This window comes from Cryptotermes secundus, unplaced genomic scaffold (assembly GCF_002891405.2).
Source record: "Cryptotermes secundus unplaced genomic scaffold, Csec_1.0 scaffold303, whole genome shotgun sequence".
In the NCBI taxonomy this organism is placed as follows: Eukaryota; Metazoa; Arthropoda; class Insecta; order Blattodea; family Kalotermitidae; genus Cryptotermes; species Cryptotermes secundus.
Genome location: NW_019726229.1, coordinates 56,014 through 75,310, shown reverse-complemented (window position 1 = coordinate 75,310; position 19,297 = coordinate 56,014). Strand labels below are relative to the sequence as shown.

General features: G+C 38.0%; 1 protein-coding gene across 8 annotated transcripts in view; it reads left to right on the top strand.

Annotated features, from left to right (window-relative positions):
• Positions 1-19,297, top strand: part of LOC111864029 (nuclear hormone receptor FTZ-F1 beta) — a 220,060-nt gene that overhangs the window by 179,968 nt on the left and 20,795 nt on the right. For all 8 annotated transcript variants that reach the window (XR_004512978.1, XM_023850967.2, XM_023850971.2 and 5 more), the window contains 6 exons: positions 964-1,115; positions 7,149-7,259; positions 10,788-11,124; positions 14,271-14,660; positions 18,142-18,253; positions 19,008-19,219. Coding sequence is in view for 7 of the 8 variants with exons in the window: in XM_023850967.2 (XP_023706735.1) it covers positions 964-1,115; positions 7,149-7,259; positions 10,788-11,124; positions 14,271-14,660; positions 18,142-18,253; positions 19,008-19,219 (1,314 nt within the window). In the remaining variant the exon portion in view is untranslated. The remainder of the gene's footprint in view (positions 1-963; positions 1,116-7,148; positions 7,260-10,787; positions 11,125-14,270; positions 14,661-18,141; positions 18,254-19,007; positions 19,220-19,297) is intronic.

Genomic DNA, 19,297 nt, shown 5'->3' with positions numbered 1-19,297 from the left:
GCAAGACACTTAAGAGGCTTGCAAAGGAAATGTTTAAGCCAAGCTCCAGTTTAATCCAGCTTTTATTGTGTTAATGCTTGATTTCCCATCAGTTAGCATACAAGTTCTTGTTTCATTCTGAGTAGCGTTTCTCTTGCAGATTCAAACAGCTGGAAACTTTCTTCTGGATTTCCTTTGACATTTTGTAGTGGAATTATGTATCACATGATAGTCATATAAAATGTTTGATACTGTAATGTAAACTACAGAACCATAGTATTGCACACTCTGTAGCCATGTGATCTACTAGTTTCTGTAACTGAAATCTACCGTCATTACACAGTGTTGGGCTTGATTGTTAGTTTCCATACTCTTTCCCTATTTTATTTTGAATGGATATGTGAACAACAATTACTGAAGATCAGAAAATCTACATCTTGTACTCCATAATGTAATAGTATTTGGTAAATCCTGACATTGGGGATGAGTATGAGTCTTTATGCAGATACAATTAATTCTTTGAAGACATACTGTCAGCAGCCCAGTAGGAACCTTTACTCTGCGATATTATTGGCCCAGTTGACTGAGTATGAAAGATGCATCCAATGTGAGCACACATAACAGAAAGGTGATGTATCAGCATAGCTTCCGTATAATCTCACTGTACTTCTGTTGGCCTAGGTGAACTATTCTACCTTCCATGCATTAATTTGTCACAGCCATTAATTTTGTTAACTATAAGCATAATCATTCTGTGCCTCACAGTTGTCAGTATGCCAGTGGATTAAAGCAGCATTTTTATGTGGTTTTAGGAGAAGGTGCAGATGGTATATAATTTTTAAATGGAGTGTCATTCTTATTTGGCCTTTATTTTATGTGAAGAGTATGAAAATAATATTTCAGTACAGGATCACCTATTGGAAGTATGAGTAGCTTTAGCCAAGGTCAGGTTAAGTGACATTGACAGGATGGATGGTGTTGCAGGTGTAAACTTAAGGACCAAGAAAAAACGTGTAGTTGGAAGTGAAGACTCTCAGGATGGCTTTGATGAGCCAGAAAGACCCATGTCATGGGAGGGTGAGCTGTCTGATGCAGAAATGAGCATTGTTACAGGAGCATGTCTCAACAGTAAGCAGGTAATGTACTGACAAATTTGATAAAATACATTCAAGTTTAATACAATTCTTCATATTCCATATACATGCTCCCCACCCCCTCCACCCTTCCTTGGTCAACTAATGGCAGCTGATTCAAGAAACATGTGATACAAGGAAAGTGCAAGTGGACTGTGCTACTTCTCTGTCTTTCATCCTTGCTTCATTCTTTCTTTTAGTAGCAGGAATTTTAGGTTGACAAAAATCATGAGAAGCTTTCCTCATTGAATCCAGGCTCTATATTTTCGTCATGCTTGCATGTCATCCCACTCCATTCTCAAGTCAAGAAATCATCCAAACTTAATCCTCCCTGTATTGAATTACGTTGTTTCACAGACATATAAATCAGAGATTTTAAATTAATTTAAAGGATTTAAGGAGCTTTGTTATAAAGTGGTAGAATACACTGTAACTTGAGGCACAGAATGTTCTGTAAGTAATAACTCTGCTCTTATGTTAGCGACTGACAGAAATTTGAAATTTCTTTTTAGTTCACATGGTGACAGGGATGTAGGTTTTAGTGTATAGTTGGATGCAGTTTGTGTGAATCCAGTAGGTTATTGACAAAGTATGAGTAAAATAGAATGGAAATAGTTATTGAATTCCTGCGTAATTACAGTTAATGATGTATGGTGCCAGAAAATTATGTGGTGTAAAGTTATTGGGAAGCCATTTGAAAAAGTAGGTGAGGGTTACCACTATTCTGGTTTTGGTTCATCGTATCTGGAAATTGCCTTAGGTCCGCATTTGAATTTCATCTAGATTTTCTCATCTTAAGGTTTCACTGGCTGTTCATAGCACTGAAAGAGTTACAGTACAGTGTTATTTTATTGTAATTGTGGGTTTTATTGACTGTAAGTTTACTTTGTTATATGCTATGTATGTGCATAGTCTTCACAGATGGATTTGCCTGTACCAAATCTGCATTATGATGCATGTTGTTCTTCACTGCTTATTTTATCCAGGGTTCTGAGTGGAGTCTTGGGACTTGAACAGCATCGTTGTGCCTTGCAATTTGATCATAAATTTAATAAAAATTGTAAATTATGTAATAGGTTATGTGGCCTGGGTGCGGCCGTTAGTGCATGTGTGCACACGCACACTTTTTCACATACAAATCGTAGTTTGTTATCAGTTTGTTTCACTTACATGAGAGGAACATTGGTTAGTCTGCCATTTATATATTTTCATTTTCTGTAAAGCATAAGTAGAGTATGGGGTCTGTTCAATTCATAACAAATTTATCAGTAGAGTATTTGCATGTAATCTTGACTGTTCCATACCTTTTTCCAATATGGCATTAACATATGTATTTAAAGGAAGGGTGTGGGACTGGAGCGATATATTAATATGTTCTGACTTGTAGTTGCTGAAGACCACTGTGAGACTGACAGAAAAGATTATACAGAATGTGACTTTTAAAACAAAATTAGTCTGTTTGTTTTAAATTTCGTTGTGATGATGAATCATAGTTGATTGCTGAGTTAAGATTGTTGCTCCATCATGAGCTGGTTTTATGATGTGTAGTGAGTAAAAAAGTTTACTTATTGTTTGGAGCAAGGTCTTCCTATGAATCAACAGCCTTTGGTGGAGTATTAATGCACACATTGGCTTGACCTTGCTTGTGTGGTTGGTTTATGCCTGTCAAATAAACCTCAGGGTTAACTTGAATTAATGAAGGCATAATTTGTGAGCTGTATGACTTGTTCACTTAGTAGAAAATAATACATGCCACTTACTGAAACAGATGTGCCTGTTAGTTTTGCCATATCTGTCTTTCTGTTTGTGTGCCTGCATGTATCTGCTTGAGAACTGCTGGATGGATTTTCATGAAATTAGATATTGGGACTTTGACTAAATTTTTTAATAAATTCCAGTTCTTGTTAAAATCACATGACAGCGACATATGCTTTCCATAACAGCTACATTTGTTCCTGCACACATCTCAAGCAAAGCTCACTAAATGTTTAATGGAGCAAAAAATTTTTGAAACAAAAGTTGTAATGAAAAATTTAACACAGTTCATGCCCAGCACACTTTTCTACAAGTATTATAATTGTTGATATAATAAAGTAAAAGAAACTTTTATAATGTGTTATCTCTTAAATTGAGAACTATTAGATTGATTTGAATAAAATTGTGTATTGGAGGCCTTCTCACAAATTTGACAAATATTTAAAGTTTCAAGGCAGTAACAGAGTTTGCTTGCGGACTAAAACCATGGAGTTTGTTCTTTTGTTTTTTATAACAGTGAACTCATCAGTACCGTTTGCTATGTATGAAATTCCTAACTTGTCATCAGATTCTACATGGTAATAAACCTGGTATTTGACACTTCTGCAGTGAAGTCTGAGTTTGTGAGAACCACTGAAAAGATTTTGACGAAACCTGGTAGTAGTAGTTCTACTAAAATTTGTATACATATTCCAGTTTTAGTTAAAATGGACAACAAGAAGTAGACATTGTTTCTGTCCACATTTGGAATGTAAATTGATAAGTATTTGTCAGACTAAAAAAATGAAACATTAAAAAAAGTAGTAGGGAGTGAACATATCAGAATTATTATGCTAGGCATACATTTCTTCTTCCTCCTCCTCCTCATCCTCATCGTTCCTCTCGTTGGCATCGTTATTGTGTGAGACTGAGTTCACTTGGTATGCAGGCCACTACTGGACCAATTATCCAGGCTCTAGATGACAGATGGGTATGTAGAAGTCAGTAGACTGAAAATTGACAGGGGAAACCGAATTACTTAGAGAAGAAATATGCTTCATTGCCATTTTGTCCACCACAAATCCCACACAACCTGATCTGGGCTTGAACCCGGGCCACTGGGATAGCAGTGACTAACTTCCTGAGCTGTGACATCGCCATACATTTCCTAGCTTCTTACATATTAGCTGCACATAGCAGGAAAATAAATAATTTACAGCACATGGAAGCTCCATTAGAACATAATGGATCTGTTACAGTAAGTTACAAATTAATAGATACGTAGGTAAGTCAATAAGTCAGTTACAAATGGATATAGAACTTAAACAAATAAGAGTACAGAATTGAAGAATGCTTTTATTTCCCAACATAATCTCTCTGTACATTGAGGCACTTGTTCCATCGTTTTACAAGCCCCTGAAAACCAGCAGCATAAAATTATTTGGGCTGCTGTCGGAACCAAGCAGTGACTTCCCTTTCTACAGCTTCATCGTCAGGAAAATGTTCAGCTGAAAATAATATTTAAGGGGGCTGAACAATTTGCTTTAGAATTGCCATTAGGAAGGTCCAGGAAAACCAGGTGGGACTGAAATTAAATGGGACATATCAACTGTTGGTCTATGCTGATGATATGAATCTACTGGGTGATAATATATATACTATAAAGAAAAACACATAAACTTTAATTGATGCAAGTAAGGAGGTTGGTCTAGAAGTAAGCACAGAGAAAACTATGTATATGTTGCTCTCTTGTCACCAAAATACAGGGCAAAATCATGACATAATGATAGAAAACCGATGTTTTGAAAATGTGGTACAGTTCAGATATTTGGGAATGACAGTAACAAATCGAAACCTGATTGAGGATGAAATTAAGAGGAGACTGAACTTGGGTAATGCTTGCTATTATTCAGTCCAGAACTTTTTGCCTTCTCGTCTGCTGTCCAAAAACATAAAAATTAGAATATACAGAACTCTTATTTTGCTGATGGTTCTGTATGGGTGTGAAACTTGGTTTCTGACATTAAGGGAGGAACATAGACTGAGGGTGTTTGAGAATAGGATGTTGAGGAGAATATTTGGACTGAAGAGGGATGAAGTGACAGGAGGTTGGAGAGAACTGCATAATGAGGAGCTTCATAACTTGTACTCTTCTTCAAGTATAATTAGAATGATCACGTCAAGGAGGATGAGGTGGGCAGGGCATGTAGAAGGAAAGAGACCTCTGGGAAGACCAAGGCGTAGGTGGGTGGACAGTATTAAAATGGAGATAGGATGGTATTATATGGATTAGATTGGTCTGGCTCAGGATAGGGACCAGTGGAGGGCTCTTGTGAATATGGCATTGAACCTTGGGGTTCCATAAAATGCTGAGAAATTGTTGAGTAGCTGCAGATTTGGCTTCTCCACAAGAAGGGCTCAGCACCATAAGTAAGTAAGTAAGTTGCACCCAATCATTCTGTATGCTCTAGGCATTTCTTCAACCCTCTCTAGTTCATTGCTTAGTGTCTGCCCAGAAAATTGCCAACAGTCAGTCTGAATGCTTCACATGCTGTCTTAGTTCCTTCTAGGTCTTAATCAAAATTCCTGTTGTTTGTAACCACCTCTCTCTGAGGACTGACAAAGATCTCTTCTTATATCTTTGCATTGCTGACTTATGGAAACTTTGGTACCAGATTCTAAAATCCTTCTGCGTGGCCTTAACAGAATATTTGATCAGTCCAAGCATGATGTTAAGCGCAGGTAAGAATGGTTTCTGTGGATCTACAAGCAAGACATTTGCATTGCTGTGTTGCTTGAGAAGTAACTACTCATACTTACAATGAGGTCATTCTGTCACAGCATCATGACTACTGTGTGGCTGTCTGAATCACATAAGAAGCCTGCATGCTGAGTAGAATGGTATAGCACAGAGGTACCAAAAATATGTGGTGCACCCCCTAGGGAAGCGTGAGTAGTGGCTCTCTGGGAAGGGGTGCATGTTGTTTATATGAAAACTATTTTAAATGAAATATGGAGAAAAATTGTTAAAATCCTTTCCTTTTTGTTGAGGTAGTTTAGATGTCATGCAGTACTGCAGAATTGAAACTCGTACAGCATTGGCTGTTTTAGGAAGTAATCGAGAGTATAAGTATACGTAACATTGTGTTATATTATGAGAAGTGGACGTTTTTCAATACAGATTGATGAGGTAGCTGATTGTAATGGCATTGACCACTGTATAGTTTACATTTGATATGTTGAAGACACAACAGTTATTGAAGACTGTTTTTTTTGTGAGGCTTCCAACAGTGGATGTTTCCCTTCCTCTGGGTTCCTGAACTGACCCCGGCTTCAGCTACCAGCTTCTCACAGCAACATCTCACAACAGCTGAACCCCAGCAGTAATCTGACTTATTGCAACTCAACTCAGTTCATTATATATACCCAGTATAGACTGCACAGAAAACAGCGCGCCTCTGTTGCTGTGCAATTGTTGTGTTGCTTAGTAGTGGCATGACATATTCCATTGCTGCATCTGTAGCCTTGGGCACCAATTGTGTAGAAAACAACTGTAGTTGTTTATAGGCCGCTGCCTAGTAACGGCTGGCTTGCTGTGACTCCACAGTTCTTGCATTGAGCAAATATGCCACAACATCCAAACTATCCCTTCCAGTCTTCTGAACCACAAGCCCAATTTCCCAAACAAATACCTTCACTTTATCAGTCATTATGATGCTGTGTTGTTCCTTTGCATACCTGCGTTCAATTAACGGAAGTTCTCATAACTAACACACAAGTATTTATGTTTATTTACATGCTGGCATGATATATTAAAACACAGAGTGCACAATAAACAAGGAAATGTATAAAGAAGTCACTCAGCTGAAGACTCTTTCAATTGACATTAGCAACTACATTCAACAGTGTTAAGACACACCTTTAAGGTTAGTAGCCTCCAGTACACTGGCAAAGACACCATTATGCATGGGATGCCTCCCCACTTAATGGAATATCTCCATTCAAAAAATTTTACTTGTAATGAACAGTGAAAAGACAGGTAATTTTTAAAAAATGAAGGGTTGATAGAAGGAAACAATGGCCTTCTCTATGAACCTGGAGGAGCACTCCTAAGGGGACAGATTATTTCAAAAGGAAGCCAAGTCTTTGTTGAACACTGTAATTAGTTTTGTTTACATATTTTAATACTGTGAGTATAGAAGCATCTGTTGCTATTGAAGTTATTTACTTGCAGATATAGCATTCCAGTGATGAAATTAATTTGTCTTAAAGAAGTTGGTTTATGTTTGCTGTTTCTTTCAGGACCATGAAGAAACGTCAATGGAAGGTGTGCAGATCTGTGGTGTCAACAACAGTTCTTCACCAAGTCATAGAGAAGATAATAAGCATCCTTTGAAGTTTGGAGAGAGTGTGGTAAATGTTATTTGCTAAATTTCCCTGTTTTGCGAAGTGGTATAGACAGTGACAGTGTTTCATTTATAAGGTGTACTCGTAGCTAGAATATGCTAGGAATGACTTTGTAAGCAGTTTAGAACTCAGCATACCAACTCATTGCTGCTGTCCCTTCAAAGTATAACTCTTTGGCAGCTGTATATGAAGCTGCTATTTTCTGCCACATTTGGTAGAGTTTCTGGAATGCATCTTCTGTTACCACTTTTAGCGTGCTTAATGTATGTTGCTGGGCCTCTGAACTGAAAATGTATCCCTTTCAGCAAAGGTTTTACAGTTTGAAATTGAAGTCACTTAGAGACAAATTAGGAGAACAAGGAGATGATCCATCGGAAGGATCTTTTCCTGTGAATTTACCTTACTGATACCACAGCATGAGCTGATGTATTGTCTTGATGCAACATCCACTTTTCTGCCCACACATTGTACCTATTCTGACTCACTTCATGAAAATGCTGTAGAACAGGCATGTCCAACTTCAAACAGGTTGTGATCGACTTTTTAGTGTCAAAACTGACAGTGATCTACCACCCCCTCCTATCATCCCTCACTTTAAGCAAAAATATTGGTAAAAATAACATGACACATGATGTTTGTTGTAAAAGCAACATACATTGAAAGTACAGACTACTTTAATATGTATTTTCCCTTCAGCATCTGAATATAATCATATTATATTACATGTGAATTTATGTGCTTTAAGTATAATTTCCTTATATGCCTATGAGATTGACCAAAACATTTTCCCGCGATTGATGCGTTGGACATGCCTGCTGTAGAACTTCAAATTAAGACAAGTGGTTGACAGTTTGTCCCTGAAGAACAAATTCAGACTGGACAGTTCCTCTTTTGTAAAAAAATACACCATGATCATGTTTTTGAACTTTGACTTGCTCGCTTTTGGTTTTTTCAGTCTGTGGAAGGCAATGAATTCTTTCAGTGTTTTCTGCCTTTTGGTCTCAGGATCATACTGCAGTGTCAGTGTTTCATAACATCATGATGATATGATGTTTGTTAAGGTTTAGATGCTCCCAGAATTTTGTCCAGAAGGTTGATACTAACTTGTTCTCAACCCATGGTCATCAGTCAAATTTTTTTGGCACCATCGTAACATGCACCTTTTTCGTCCCAAGACTAATGATAGAAATTTGGTGAACACTCAATTCTACTACTTTCTTTCTGATAATCATTCTCTGATCAATATGAACAAGTTCCTGCGCTTTTTAATATTTCCATCTGTTTTCTTTATTCAAGGTTTCTGTTCATGTTGCACCATTGAGAGAGACTGTTTGCTAGGTTGTTGAATAGTATGAAGAAACAGGAAGTGTATGTGATAATTGTGCAAAGAGACATAAACATAGCACATCTTTTTTCACATGGAAGAAGTTGTTGGTGCATTGTAGGAGGCAATAACAATAGGTCCAAGGAAAAGTGTGCAGCATTTAGCACGACGGATTTGTCTCCTCTATCACTTATTGGAATATATGTTGTGATGTCTTGTTTCTGACAAAATGCAGCTGAGTCAGCCATTGTCAGAAGATGGAATAGTGAGATGTTATGGTTCTGCAAGGGAGAATAGAGCAGTGGTTCTCAACTTTTGTCAGACTGTGGCCCTGTAAATTCTTTTTTCTATAAGACGAGGGCCTGGTACAAGCCTGCGGCCTGGTGGTTGAGAAACACTGGTATAGAGGACTGCTGGAGGGTTGAGAAACACTGGTATAGAGGACTGCTGGAGGACAGTCCATGTGTCTTGATTGTCATATTATTCCCTATTGAAACACACTTTCACTTGGATGGTTATATTAACAAGCAGCATATCCAGTTTTGGCCGTAGAGGATCCAAGTGTTACAATTGCTAACCCAATGCCTCCAGAGGAAGTTACAGTATGGTGTGCATTATCAAGTATCAGAACATTTGGTCCCATGTTCATCGATGTTGCTGTCACTTGTGATGTTTATATCAGTATGCTGAGTGATGAAATTGCCCTTTCCTGAAGGGCCATGGCAGTTCCAGTGAAATCAGCCTGGGTTCAAGAAGAAGGTGCCAGACCTCACACCAACAATCTCAAACTTTTCTCCCTTTGTGACATTTTCCAGGGGAGAGTCCTGTCAAACTCGTATCCTGCACTGTTTGAGGAAGGATTTTCATGGCCACTAACCTCACTGGACTGCAACCCTTGTGATTGTTTTGTGTGAGAGTGCTTGGAGGATAGGATGTTTCAGAAAAATCAGCACACAGTTCCAGAACTGAAAACGGCCATCTAATGATAAATTGAAGCCCTTTCTGCAGAAACTCTAATAGGGATTCTGAACAAGTTTACTCTTCATTTCCATATTGTTCATCATCTTTGGGGACATTACATGAAACATTAATTTAGTGTAATAGACAAATTTCCCCGAGTGCATAGACTGTTCTCTGCAAGTTTCATACACTTTCATTCGGTATTAAAAATGTTATACAAATTTTATAGTGTCAGATAGAAAATAAACATCTGTGTTTTCATATGTTTAGTGAATTTTATTTAGCAAATGACCTGCATTTAGTATAAAAATATTTGCCTTCCAGAATTTGTGTCTCAGTTTAGTCTGATTTTGGTCAGAAGACAATCGATATTCATATTTTCCTACTGCCAGAAATTGTTACTGCATAATCATAATCTTTGCAAGCACCGTTCTCATGGTCTTGTCGCTTGCAGATTTCTTATACTTTTTCTTCTACCCTGAAGATGGAGGCGATACGTTCCTCCGAAACGTCGGTTAACACCACTTATACACGGTGCCAAATCCCAGAAGACTGCTTTCTTCATAGTCACCGCCGTGAAAGCCTCAAATCTTACAAGTTGGTTTGTGTTGTCCCTCTTAATTATTTCTTTTTGACGGGGGCCGAATGTGTGCCCCCTGTCGTTCTCGAGAAGAGGGTTTTTTAATGTTGTCCTGTATGTGTTTGTGGCCCGCTGTGTTGTTTTTTAAAGGTGTCCCTCTGAAGATGGTCTCTGAAGACTGAAACATGTGAGGGCATGAATAATTGAAATAAGAAAAAATCTTAACCAGTCGCACTGGACAGAAATATTTTAACTTTTTCATAATATTATTAGTGTGACGGACCAGAGTGAAACAAATCAAACTCCCATTAACAGTCATCAAAATAAAGCTGCTTGTGGCGTCATGGTTGCTTTGATTCTTGACTGACTTCTTCGGTGTTTATTTCATGTCAGTAATCATTTTAAAAATTAATTTTATAATATTGATTATGTAATTGTATTTGAGTAGAAACCATTTCCTTAACCACTTAACATGAAGAGATTATATTATCATAAGTGTGTACAGTAAGGGGAATAATTTCTTGGTGTGAGTTTTCATAACCTCCATTCACCAGAAACCATTATCTGGTGTAAGCAAAGCTATTTCCTTGGTGAGTGTTTAAATATATATTTCACTGTTATTTAGGATGTTTGAATGATATACCCTTAACAAGACTTTTCCTTTTGACAGGTGGACAAGGTGTTGGAACATGTGCGATCAAAACAACTTCACCACCATCCCCAGGCTGGACCAACAAATAACATCTTGCCACAGAACAGCACCACAGCGAGTGACTTGCCACTTTTGGTGGATAAGCTGCTGGGTAATGGTGGCTGTTACAATACAACACCATCTCACAGTCCAGTCTTGCAGCAGAGACATATGGGGCACCACCTCAAGCATTCACACCACAGTGGTAACCAGGCAGTGCCACCAACTCCCAGCCCAGATTCAGCCATACATTCTGCCTATTCTTATTCATCCCCAGCTCAAAGTCCTGTGACATCACGCCATGGTAGCAGCCATGGTACGTTTAACAGAATTAAATTTATGTGTAACCAAAGCAAAGGAAATTTTGTGGCTGTTTTACAGAGTGTATTAATACATGCACCCAACAAAGTTACATGAAACTGACTGAATCACTGTCTATTTTGGCACCATAAATTCATGATATTGTAACTAGTCATAGAAGTACTTTATCTTTTCTCCAACAAATGCCATTACAGATTATAGTTCAAACACTGGGGATTTTTTTTTTGCAACATGCTTTCAGAGTGGCATTGTGGCAGGTTTTCTTCAAGTTCTTTTGGTTTTCCTGCAAAGTCTCATTCCACCAACTTCTCCATGTTCATTAATTATCCCATCATCAGTGCTATTCAGTTTTGATACTGACAACAGGGAAGAAAAAAAAAGTTACAAAGGAATGTGCATGTGGTGAAAGTTTTAAATTTCCATTTCATTCTGATATATTTTCCATTACTTTTCACTTTGAATGTGGTCTATATATTTTGTTATTTTAATTGATGTGTTCTAAATAAACTCATTGATATAAATACACCTTTCTAAATTTTTCCTGAAGCCCTCATTTAAGAATTGGAAGAATCTTATATATTGTGGCAAGTAGACCTGTTGATAGGTAATGACTGCGAAATAATTGAGTATACAACAGCCGTTTCCAAGTAATAGCTTTGTGAACAAAAACGAATGCAATATTTGCACTGCAGGAGAGGAGCGATGTTTTCTATGTGGGCCATGCTGAGATGTTATAAGCAAGACAAGTTAGTCAGTGAGCTAGTGAAGTAGTTGGTTGGTGAGTTAGTGAGTTAGAGAACTGCAGTTCAGTCATTGTGAGATGTTGTTATGAGAAGCTGGGAGTTGAGGCCAGGGATAGTTCAGGAACCCAGGGGAAGGGGAACATCCACTGTTGGAAGCCACTACCATGTAACAGCTTGTGGAGACTATAACAGACTGAGAACACTAGTCTAGTGATTTGTGAAATGTATGTGGGTCATTTCATAAATAATGCACAGGTTGGCAACACTGCGGATTAGATGATGCAACAACAGTGAGCCTCACGTCAGTTACAGTTCAGGGCTTGAGAAAGAAGTGCGTTATTTTGTTTCATTTATAATGTACTCTATTCTTAAATAACATGAGTTAGAAATGGAGCCTGCACGGTTCTTGGGTATTGTGACTGTTGAAGATCAAAGGTCATACATTAAGATCGAAACTTTACGTGGAAAAAACCCGACAGAAATCCACAGTGCTTTAAGTGAAGTTTGTGGCAAGCTAACAGTGGACTGTAGTACAGTTTCTCACTGGGCTAGATGTTTTTGTGGTGGTCGTGTAAGCATAAACGATGATCCAAGGCCAGGAAGGCCGAAAACAACAGATGAACGAAGTGTGAAACTTGTGTCAGATACTCTTGAAGAAGATCGTCGTGCGACATGTGAGGAACTTTCTGAAACCACGGGGATTCCACCAACGTCAATATTCCGAATTCTGACAAATGATTTAAAGAAGAGAAAGATTTCTGTGTGATGGGTCCCTCACTGCTTGACTGCTGAACAGAAGCAGAAACGCCTCAACATTGCAACCTTGCTGAAACAAAGATTTGACTTTGAAGGTGATGAAACATGGGTTAGAGACTTTGAACCGGAGCTGAAATCACAGTCCAAGTGGAGAGGTCTATCTTCCCCACGACCAAAAAAATTTCGACGATCTCAGTCAAAGGTCAAACAAATTATGATCTTTGCTTATGATCACCAAGGAATCATCATGACAGACAGAGTTCCATGTGGGAAAAGTGTCACAGCAGTTTATTATTGTGACTTTATGCAAAATCTGTGCAGAAAAATACACAAAAACCAACCTCAGTTGCTCGAGGCTGGGCCGATCATTCTCCATGACAACACTCGCTCACACATTGGGAATGTCGTAACAGAAAAGCTGCGCCAATACAGTTGNCTGTTGCACTGATTTAAGTCCATGATTTATTTAAACCGTCTTGTAGTGCATACACTCATTTATCTCCTTCTCTCCCTCGCACTACATGTTTCGGCATAATAATGCCATCTTCAGGTGCTTACTTATCCACGCCAAACTAGTTCATTGCATGCCTTGTTCTCACATTAAAATAACTAAAATATGTATCTATCATATACATTGTCAAACGTTAAAAATATTAAAATTGTTCAGGATACCACATCGCTACGTCGCACCTCACTACGCCAGTCACGCCCATTCTCCTCCGTTGGAGCACTCCTTCACTATCTTGTGTGTGTTGTGCTTTTGTTGTGTCTTGCTCCTGTGACTGCGTGAAGGAGTGCTCCAACGGAGGAGAATGGGCGTGACTGGCGTAGTGAGGTGCGACGTAGCGATGTGGTATCCTGAACAATTTTAATATTTTTAACGTTTGACAATGTATATGATAGATACATATTTTAGTTAATTTAATATGAGAACAAGGCATGCAATGAACTAGTTTGGCGTGGATAAGTAAGCACCTGAAGATGGCATTCTTATGCCAAAACATTTAGTGCGAGGGAGAGAAGGAGATAAATGAGTGTATGCACTGCAAAACGGTTTAAATAAATCATGGACTTAAATCAGTGCAACAGTACGCTAAAATATAACGACTGTAAAGAGATATTAAAAAAATAAACATGGACGTAAACAAAAAATTGTGTGCGTTTTTTCTGAAATGACCCACGTAGTAATGAGCTGTATAATTGTGCAGTAAATTCGATTAACAATCCAAACCCCACCTGTAGTCACACTCCATAAAATCTTGACAATATACTGAAGCTATCTGAGTTTTGCACTCTACCCTTCAATTGTCCTGAGCAAATACAGTGTACCAACATAATCATATAGACCTGATTTGTTGTGTGTTTGCTGAAACACGTGTTTCGGTGCCAATAAGTACATAGTGACTGTGAGAATGACTGCATAAAAACCACACATACTCAGAATGTCAATGTAAGGCATGCATATGAGACAGAATCACAGTCAAATATTTCAACTGTATGCAGTAGGTACTACGTTGCAGAACTGCGAAACTGTTCTCATGTTGTTTAGGTACAATGTATGTGATTGTTTGGCTTGTTTTTCCAATAAAGTCACATTTTGGTGTCACCAGTAAAATTGTTCGAAATGCATATTCTTTTTCAGGGTTACCATCGTCAGGTTTTAGCTCACCATACACACCATCCTTGTCACGAAACAACTCAGATGCATCTCAGTATGGAGGCTCACAACACAGTAGCTGCTATAGCTATTCATCTGTATCTGTGTCTCCAACACAGTTCTCTCCCACGCACTCTCCCATCCAGTCGAGGCATATGCATGGCCATGGTGCTGTTGGGGCAGGTTTTCCCTCTCCTGTGATGCCTCGGGGACCAGACTTCGGATCCGGTCCGGGGAATGCTGGGTCACCTCTTCATATGATGGCAGGTGGGGCCATATATGGAAGTGTATCTGTTCCCAGGCCAGGGATTGTTAATGTTGGAGGCAATGGAGATGAGTGCTTGCAACAAGAAACTGCAGCAGCAGATGCCAATGGTAAGGACTTCTGTGACAGAATGATTTTAAAGTCTGCTGGAACAGGGTTCAGCATTCAGGCTGAATGACATACAAGTGAGATTCATATTTTTAGTAGTTTATGTTCCTGACATACATGTGAAAAATTCTGTGTTAGTAAATACTATTAATGCAGCTGAGTGGTGTGATCACATAATTTCCAGATTGTAGTCTTTTGTCTGTGATAACTGAAATTGCCCTTTATTCCATTCTAACCTCCTTGAAGTACTTCCTTTGGGATGTGATGTAGTGATTCCAGTGATTGGGCCATTGTTGAACATTTGAGAAGGTCCCAGGTTTTCAACCTAGCAAGTGCATCCTGCATTTGTTATTGAATCATGATGGTGTCTTCAGATCTCTTTCCCTACAGTACCATATGAATATTAGAAATAGAAATGGATCACAAAGGGAAATATATGTCTCCCTCATATTTTTTCTAAAGGTTTATGGCTCATGTTGATATTCTGCTTGTGTCAGAACACTTTGGTATGATCCAAATGAGATTCCCACCTTATTATCTTAGTCATAGACAGTGATGGCCCTATTTTCAAGAACAAATTCCCTCATTCATTCCAAAATTACATCCTTCGAGTTTGCGGGTGGATAAACGGAATGCTTAGCATCATTATCATATGTTACTCCACTTTCACTAAGAAAACCAAACAGATCTTATGGGTTCTGCATATTGTTCCCTCTTAAAGTAAGTTTTAACCTCTTAACAGTTTTATAGCGGTTTTGTTCAGGTATTTTTTAAGGTGGTCAACACTGCTGTCAGTGTCGAAATTATATAACATCAGGTGATAAGGGGACTGATTAGTATGGAGCAGTTGGAATGTGAGGCAGAGCTTGATGTTATACTCTGCTCTTCAAAATTTGCCATTTTCTGATGAGGTGCAAATTGCGGAGGGCACAACACGCAACTGCACTTCACTAGATATTACTCCTGGGTGATGCAAGCTATAACTTTAAAGCAAACAGCAAATGGCTCAGTAGATTCTAGTGTAACAGAAGTTCAAGTATGATTTAAATTAAAAAAGTGCAATGGGACATAGCCAATTAATTTCAATAAATTAGTTAGTTATTTAGAGAGGGTGGGTTTCCCCATGCACTGTGACCAGTTTGATCTATTGTGCTTCCCTCTGTGATATTCTACCAGTCTCTGTACCCTACCGATAAACGGTGCGTACTATCAGTCCTGCCGAGCAAGCGAGTTCGGCCACTTGCTTAGCGGTATCTATAATGCTTCCCCCATCTATCAGAGGCCTTAGAGACTATTGTTGTGCGGGAAACGTCCTGGAATTTGGCTCAGTGATCCTCTTTGAGGATATGAGGTTCTTTTACGTGCCGTAAAGTTATGACACGGGACACACAGCTTAAAGTCCCTCCCGGAGGACTTGTTCCCTGAATTTTTCCGCCCTTAAAAATTCGATGACCTCCGCCGGGTATTTGAACCCGCGTACCACGAGTCATGAGGTGGGAACGTTACCTCTAGACTACGGAGGCCGCTAATTTCAATAAAAGCCCTAGCCAAAAAAGTAAAGATATGAATGTTCTTCCTTTATATTTGTTATTGTGTCACAAGGGAGTTTTGAATTATTTGTGGAATTTGTTAGTAAATTTTGTGTAGTAACATGGCAGTGGAAGAGTTTTGCCATAACCGTGGTGGTGTCATGTGTAGAAGCTAGTTAATTACCATATTTACGCATGTATAGGCCGCACATTTTTTGCCAAAAATTCAAGAGGAAAACGGGTGCGGCTTATATTCGAAATATTCGAAATCACACTTCATTTAAAAAAGAATTATATTCATAATTAGTAATACAGGGTGTTCTACTCCTGAAATAATATTAGAAGAAAATTATTTTTTCTATAATTTCTGTCTGAAAATTGTGCTGCGGCCTATACATGCATAAATATGGTATGCTCTGTGTGTTAGTGTTGAAATTTGAAATTTGATAAACTACATTAAGGTTTTGTGGTGGGGGAGTAACAGTTATCCATAGAGAGCATATAATTTGTGTGATTTGCCTGTGTATGTTATGGTTCTATGATGTGTGCAATAATTACTTTTGGAGTTCTCTGTAAATTATATTTTAGTGAAAATATTTCTGATAGAATCTTCAAACTAAAAAAAGATTTAATTCAGCCTGGTATTAAAAGTTGGTAATAAAGTCGCATGGATGTTTGAGCAAGAAAGGTCAATGAAATTTTGAAAAGCTCAAATAGAGACTGCAAAAAAAAATACAACTACTAAAAAATCAGAAATCAATGCATGTAAAATGAGAAAGGAGACTGACATGCAAGCATTGGCACTGAGAAAATCATCAGGTAAAAATCAAGGGCCCATTTATGAAAGAATCAGATTTGATGACTTTAAATCAAAGCCATTTATAAATCATATATAATCAGACAAACATGCAACGGCATTTTTCAAACTGAACAAAGAGGTTCCAGCATGTAAAATATATTAGTGACCATGAAAGAAGAGATACATTTTCTTGGAGGGAAGTTTTTTATGGCAGGTTGACAACAGGAAGTTGCAGAAAGTACTTACTAGCCTCAGCATATCCATCTTTCTGTCCCTCTGACTGTATTTGTGTAACACCTTAAGAACAGAATTGTATAAAATTTGATATAGGAGAGTTACTGACAATTGTTGATACATTACAGTCTGTTTAAATCAAGTCTAATGGATTTTTAGATAAACCAGGAGACATGCTTAGAATTGTTACCCTCTGCATATATTTCCCAGCTTGTTAACAGAAATATTGACACAGTTTGGTTTCAGATGTAAAGATTTGTAAGAGCTGGATATTATTTGTGATGGAAAGAATTGATGTTGCAGCATGGAAGAGAAATTATTTGAAAAAAATAAATGATGCTGTAACAAGAAACATGTTAGATCCTTAGATAAGGTGTGGAGTCAGTTCATGGGTACGTGCAGTAAGGATTGACAAGAATGTTAAGACAGATTTATTTATGAAGAACAGGAATAGTGATCAGCACTGAATAATTGAGATCTGGTCCTGAAAATGGGTTTGTTCCTTGAATATAGCTAACTTGGAAATGAGAGACAAAGAATGGTGAAATGAACTTGCCACTGGAGGTTCTCAACAAATTGTAAAGCTTAATTATATGAAGTTTAAGACATTTCTTAAGACAGAATTTAGAAGTAAGAACACATTGATGTGATCATCAATTAAATCAACATTATCGACATTATGTTGTCAGTTGTGCATGAGGTCACCACATGAACCATTAATTTCACTGTGATTTTTTCTGGTCATTTCATGTATTCAGAATATTTATAGAACGTATGAGTTTGGAACGTCGTAAGCTTGAGACAGTTTCTTAGGCCTAACTTGACTCTTGATCACATTAAATGCTCATAATATGACTCAAATATACTACATAAATTAGATTTTGTATATATGGAGGACATTATATCTCTTTTTTGTTACAGATGAGCGAGAAGGAATTCTGGATGAGAAGATGTCTTCCCTAGCCGCAGATTTGGTCCAACATTCAGCACTAGCTGCTCCTCCTGGCATTTCTAGGCAACAGCTCATTAACAGGTATTCTAACCCTGCAGAAAATACCCCAATGCCTGTACCCACATGTAAAACTGTTCGGTAGAAACCAACCCAAGGGTGATTAAAGTTGGAGGTACAGCAGAAATGTACCTGTAGCACATAATTTTCATAATTTGCTGGAACTGTCACAGAAAGAATCACTAAGTTGGAGGGTGTTGGAACAGTCTCTGTACAGTTCTCATCTCTCCCTCTACAATTTTCATGTATTTGAAGCCAGAAGAACACACCTAAGGGGCACAAACATCATTCAGGACATGTTTGGAGCAAGATGTCCACAGTAACCCATGGTAAATGAAGCCTGTGTAATGTACATTTTAATTGGTTGTGATTAATTTTTAATTATTAATTAACCAATCAAATGTTTTGTACATTTTTTGATGATGAATGATGTCGCTTGAACAGAAAGTCTCCTAGGTACATCTTTGGCTGATTCAATCTGCATGATGTTAGACAAGCTGTGAATTTTAAGATTTGTCATGCATAAATGAACCACAGTGAAAATTTTATGGACTGTGGTTCCTCCAAAACAGTGGTAACCATCTGCAAAAGTACACAATGTAATGCTGCAGAAAACCACACTCTTCTGTTGATACAAAAACTGAAAATCTTATTTTGTTATATTTTGAGGGTTCTAGAGGGGTTTTTTTTGGGGGGGGGCAATGGTGGTGGCCCCAGTGGTTATCTGTATGGTATAATTCACAGTGCTAGCATAACAAATGTGTGTATTTGTTTTCAGTCCTTGCCCCATATGTGGGGATAAGATTTCTGGTTTCCATTATGGCATCTTCTCTTGCGAGAGCTGTAAAGGATTTTTTAAAAGAACTGTTCAGAATCGCAAGAATTATGTCTGTCTGCGTGGATCTTCTTGTCCTGTAACCATTGCAACCCGCAAGAAGTGCCCGGCATGCCGTTTTGAGAAATGTCTTAAAATGGGTATGAAACTGGAAGGTAAATGATCTGCAATTTCAATGGATGTTGAAGTTGTTCATGGTTTTATTAATTAAAATATTTGAAATTCTTTAATAA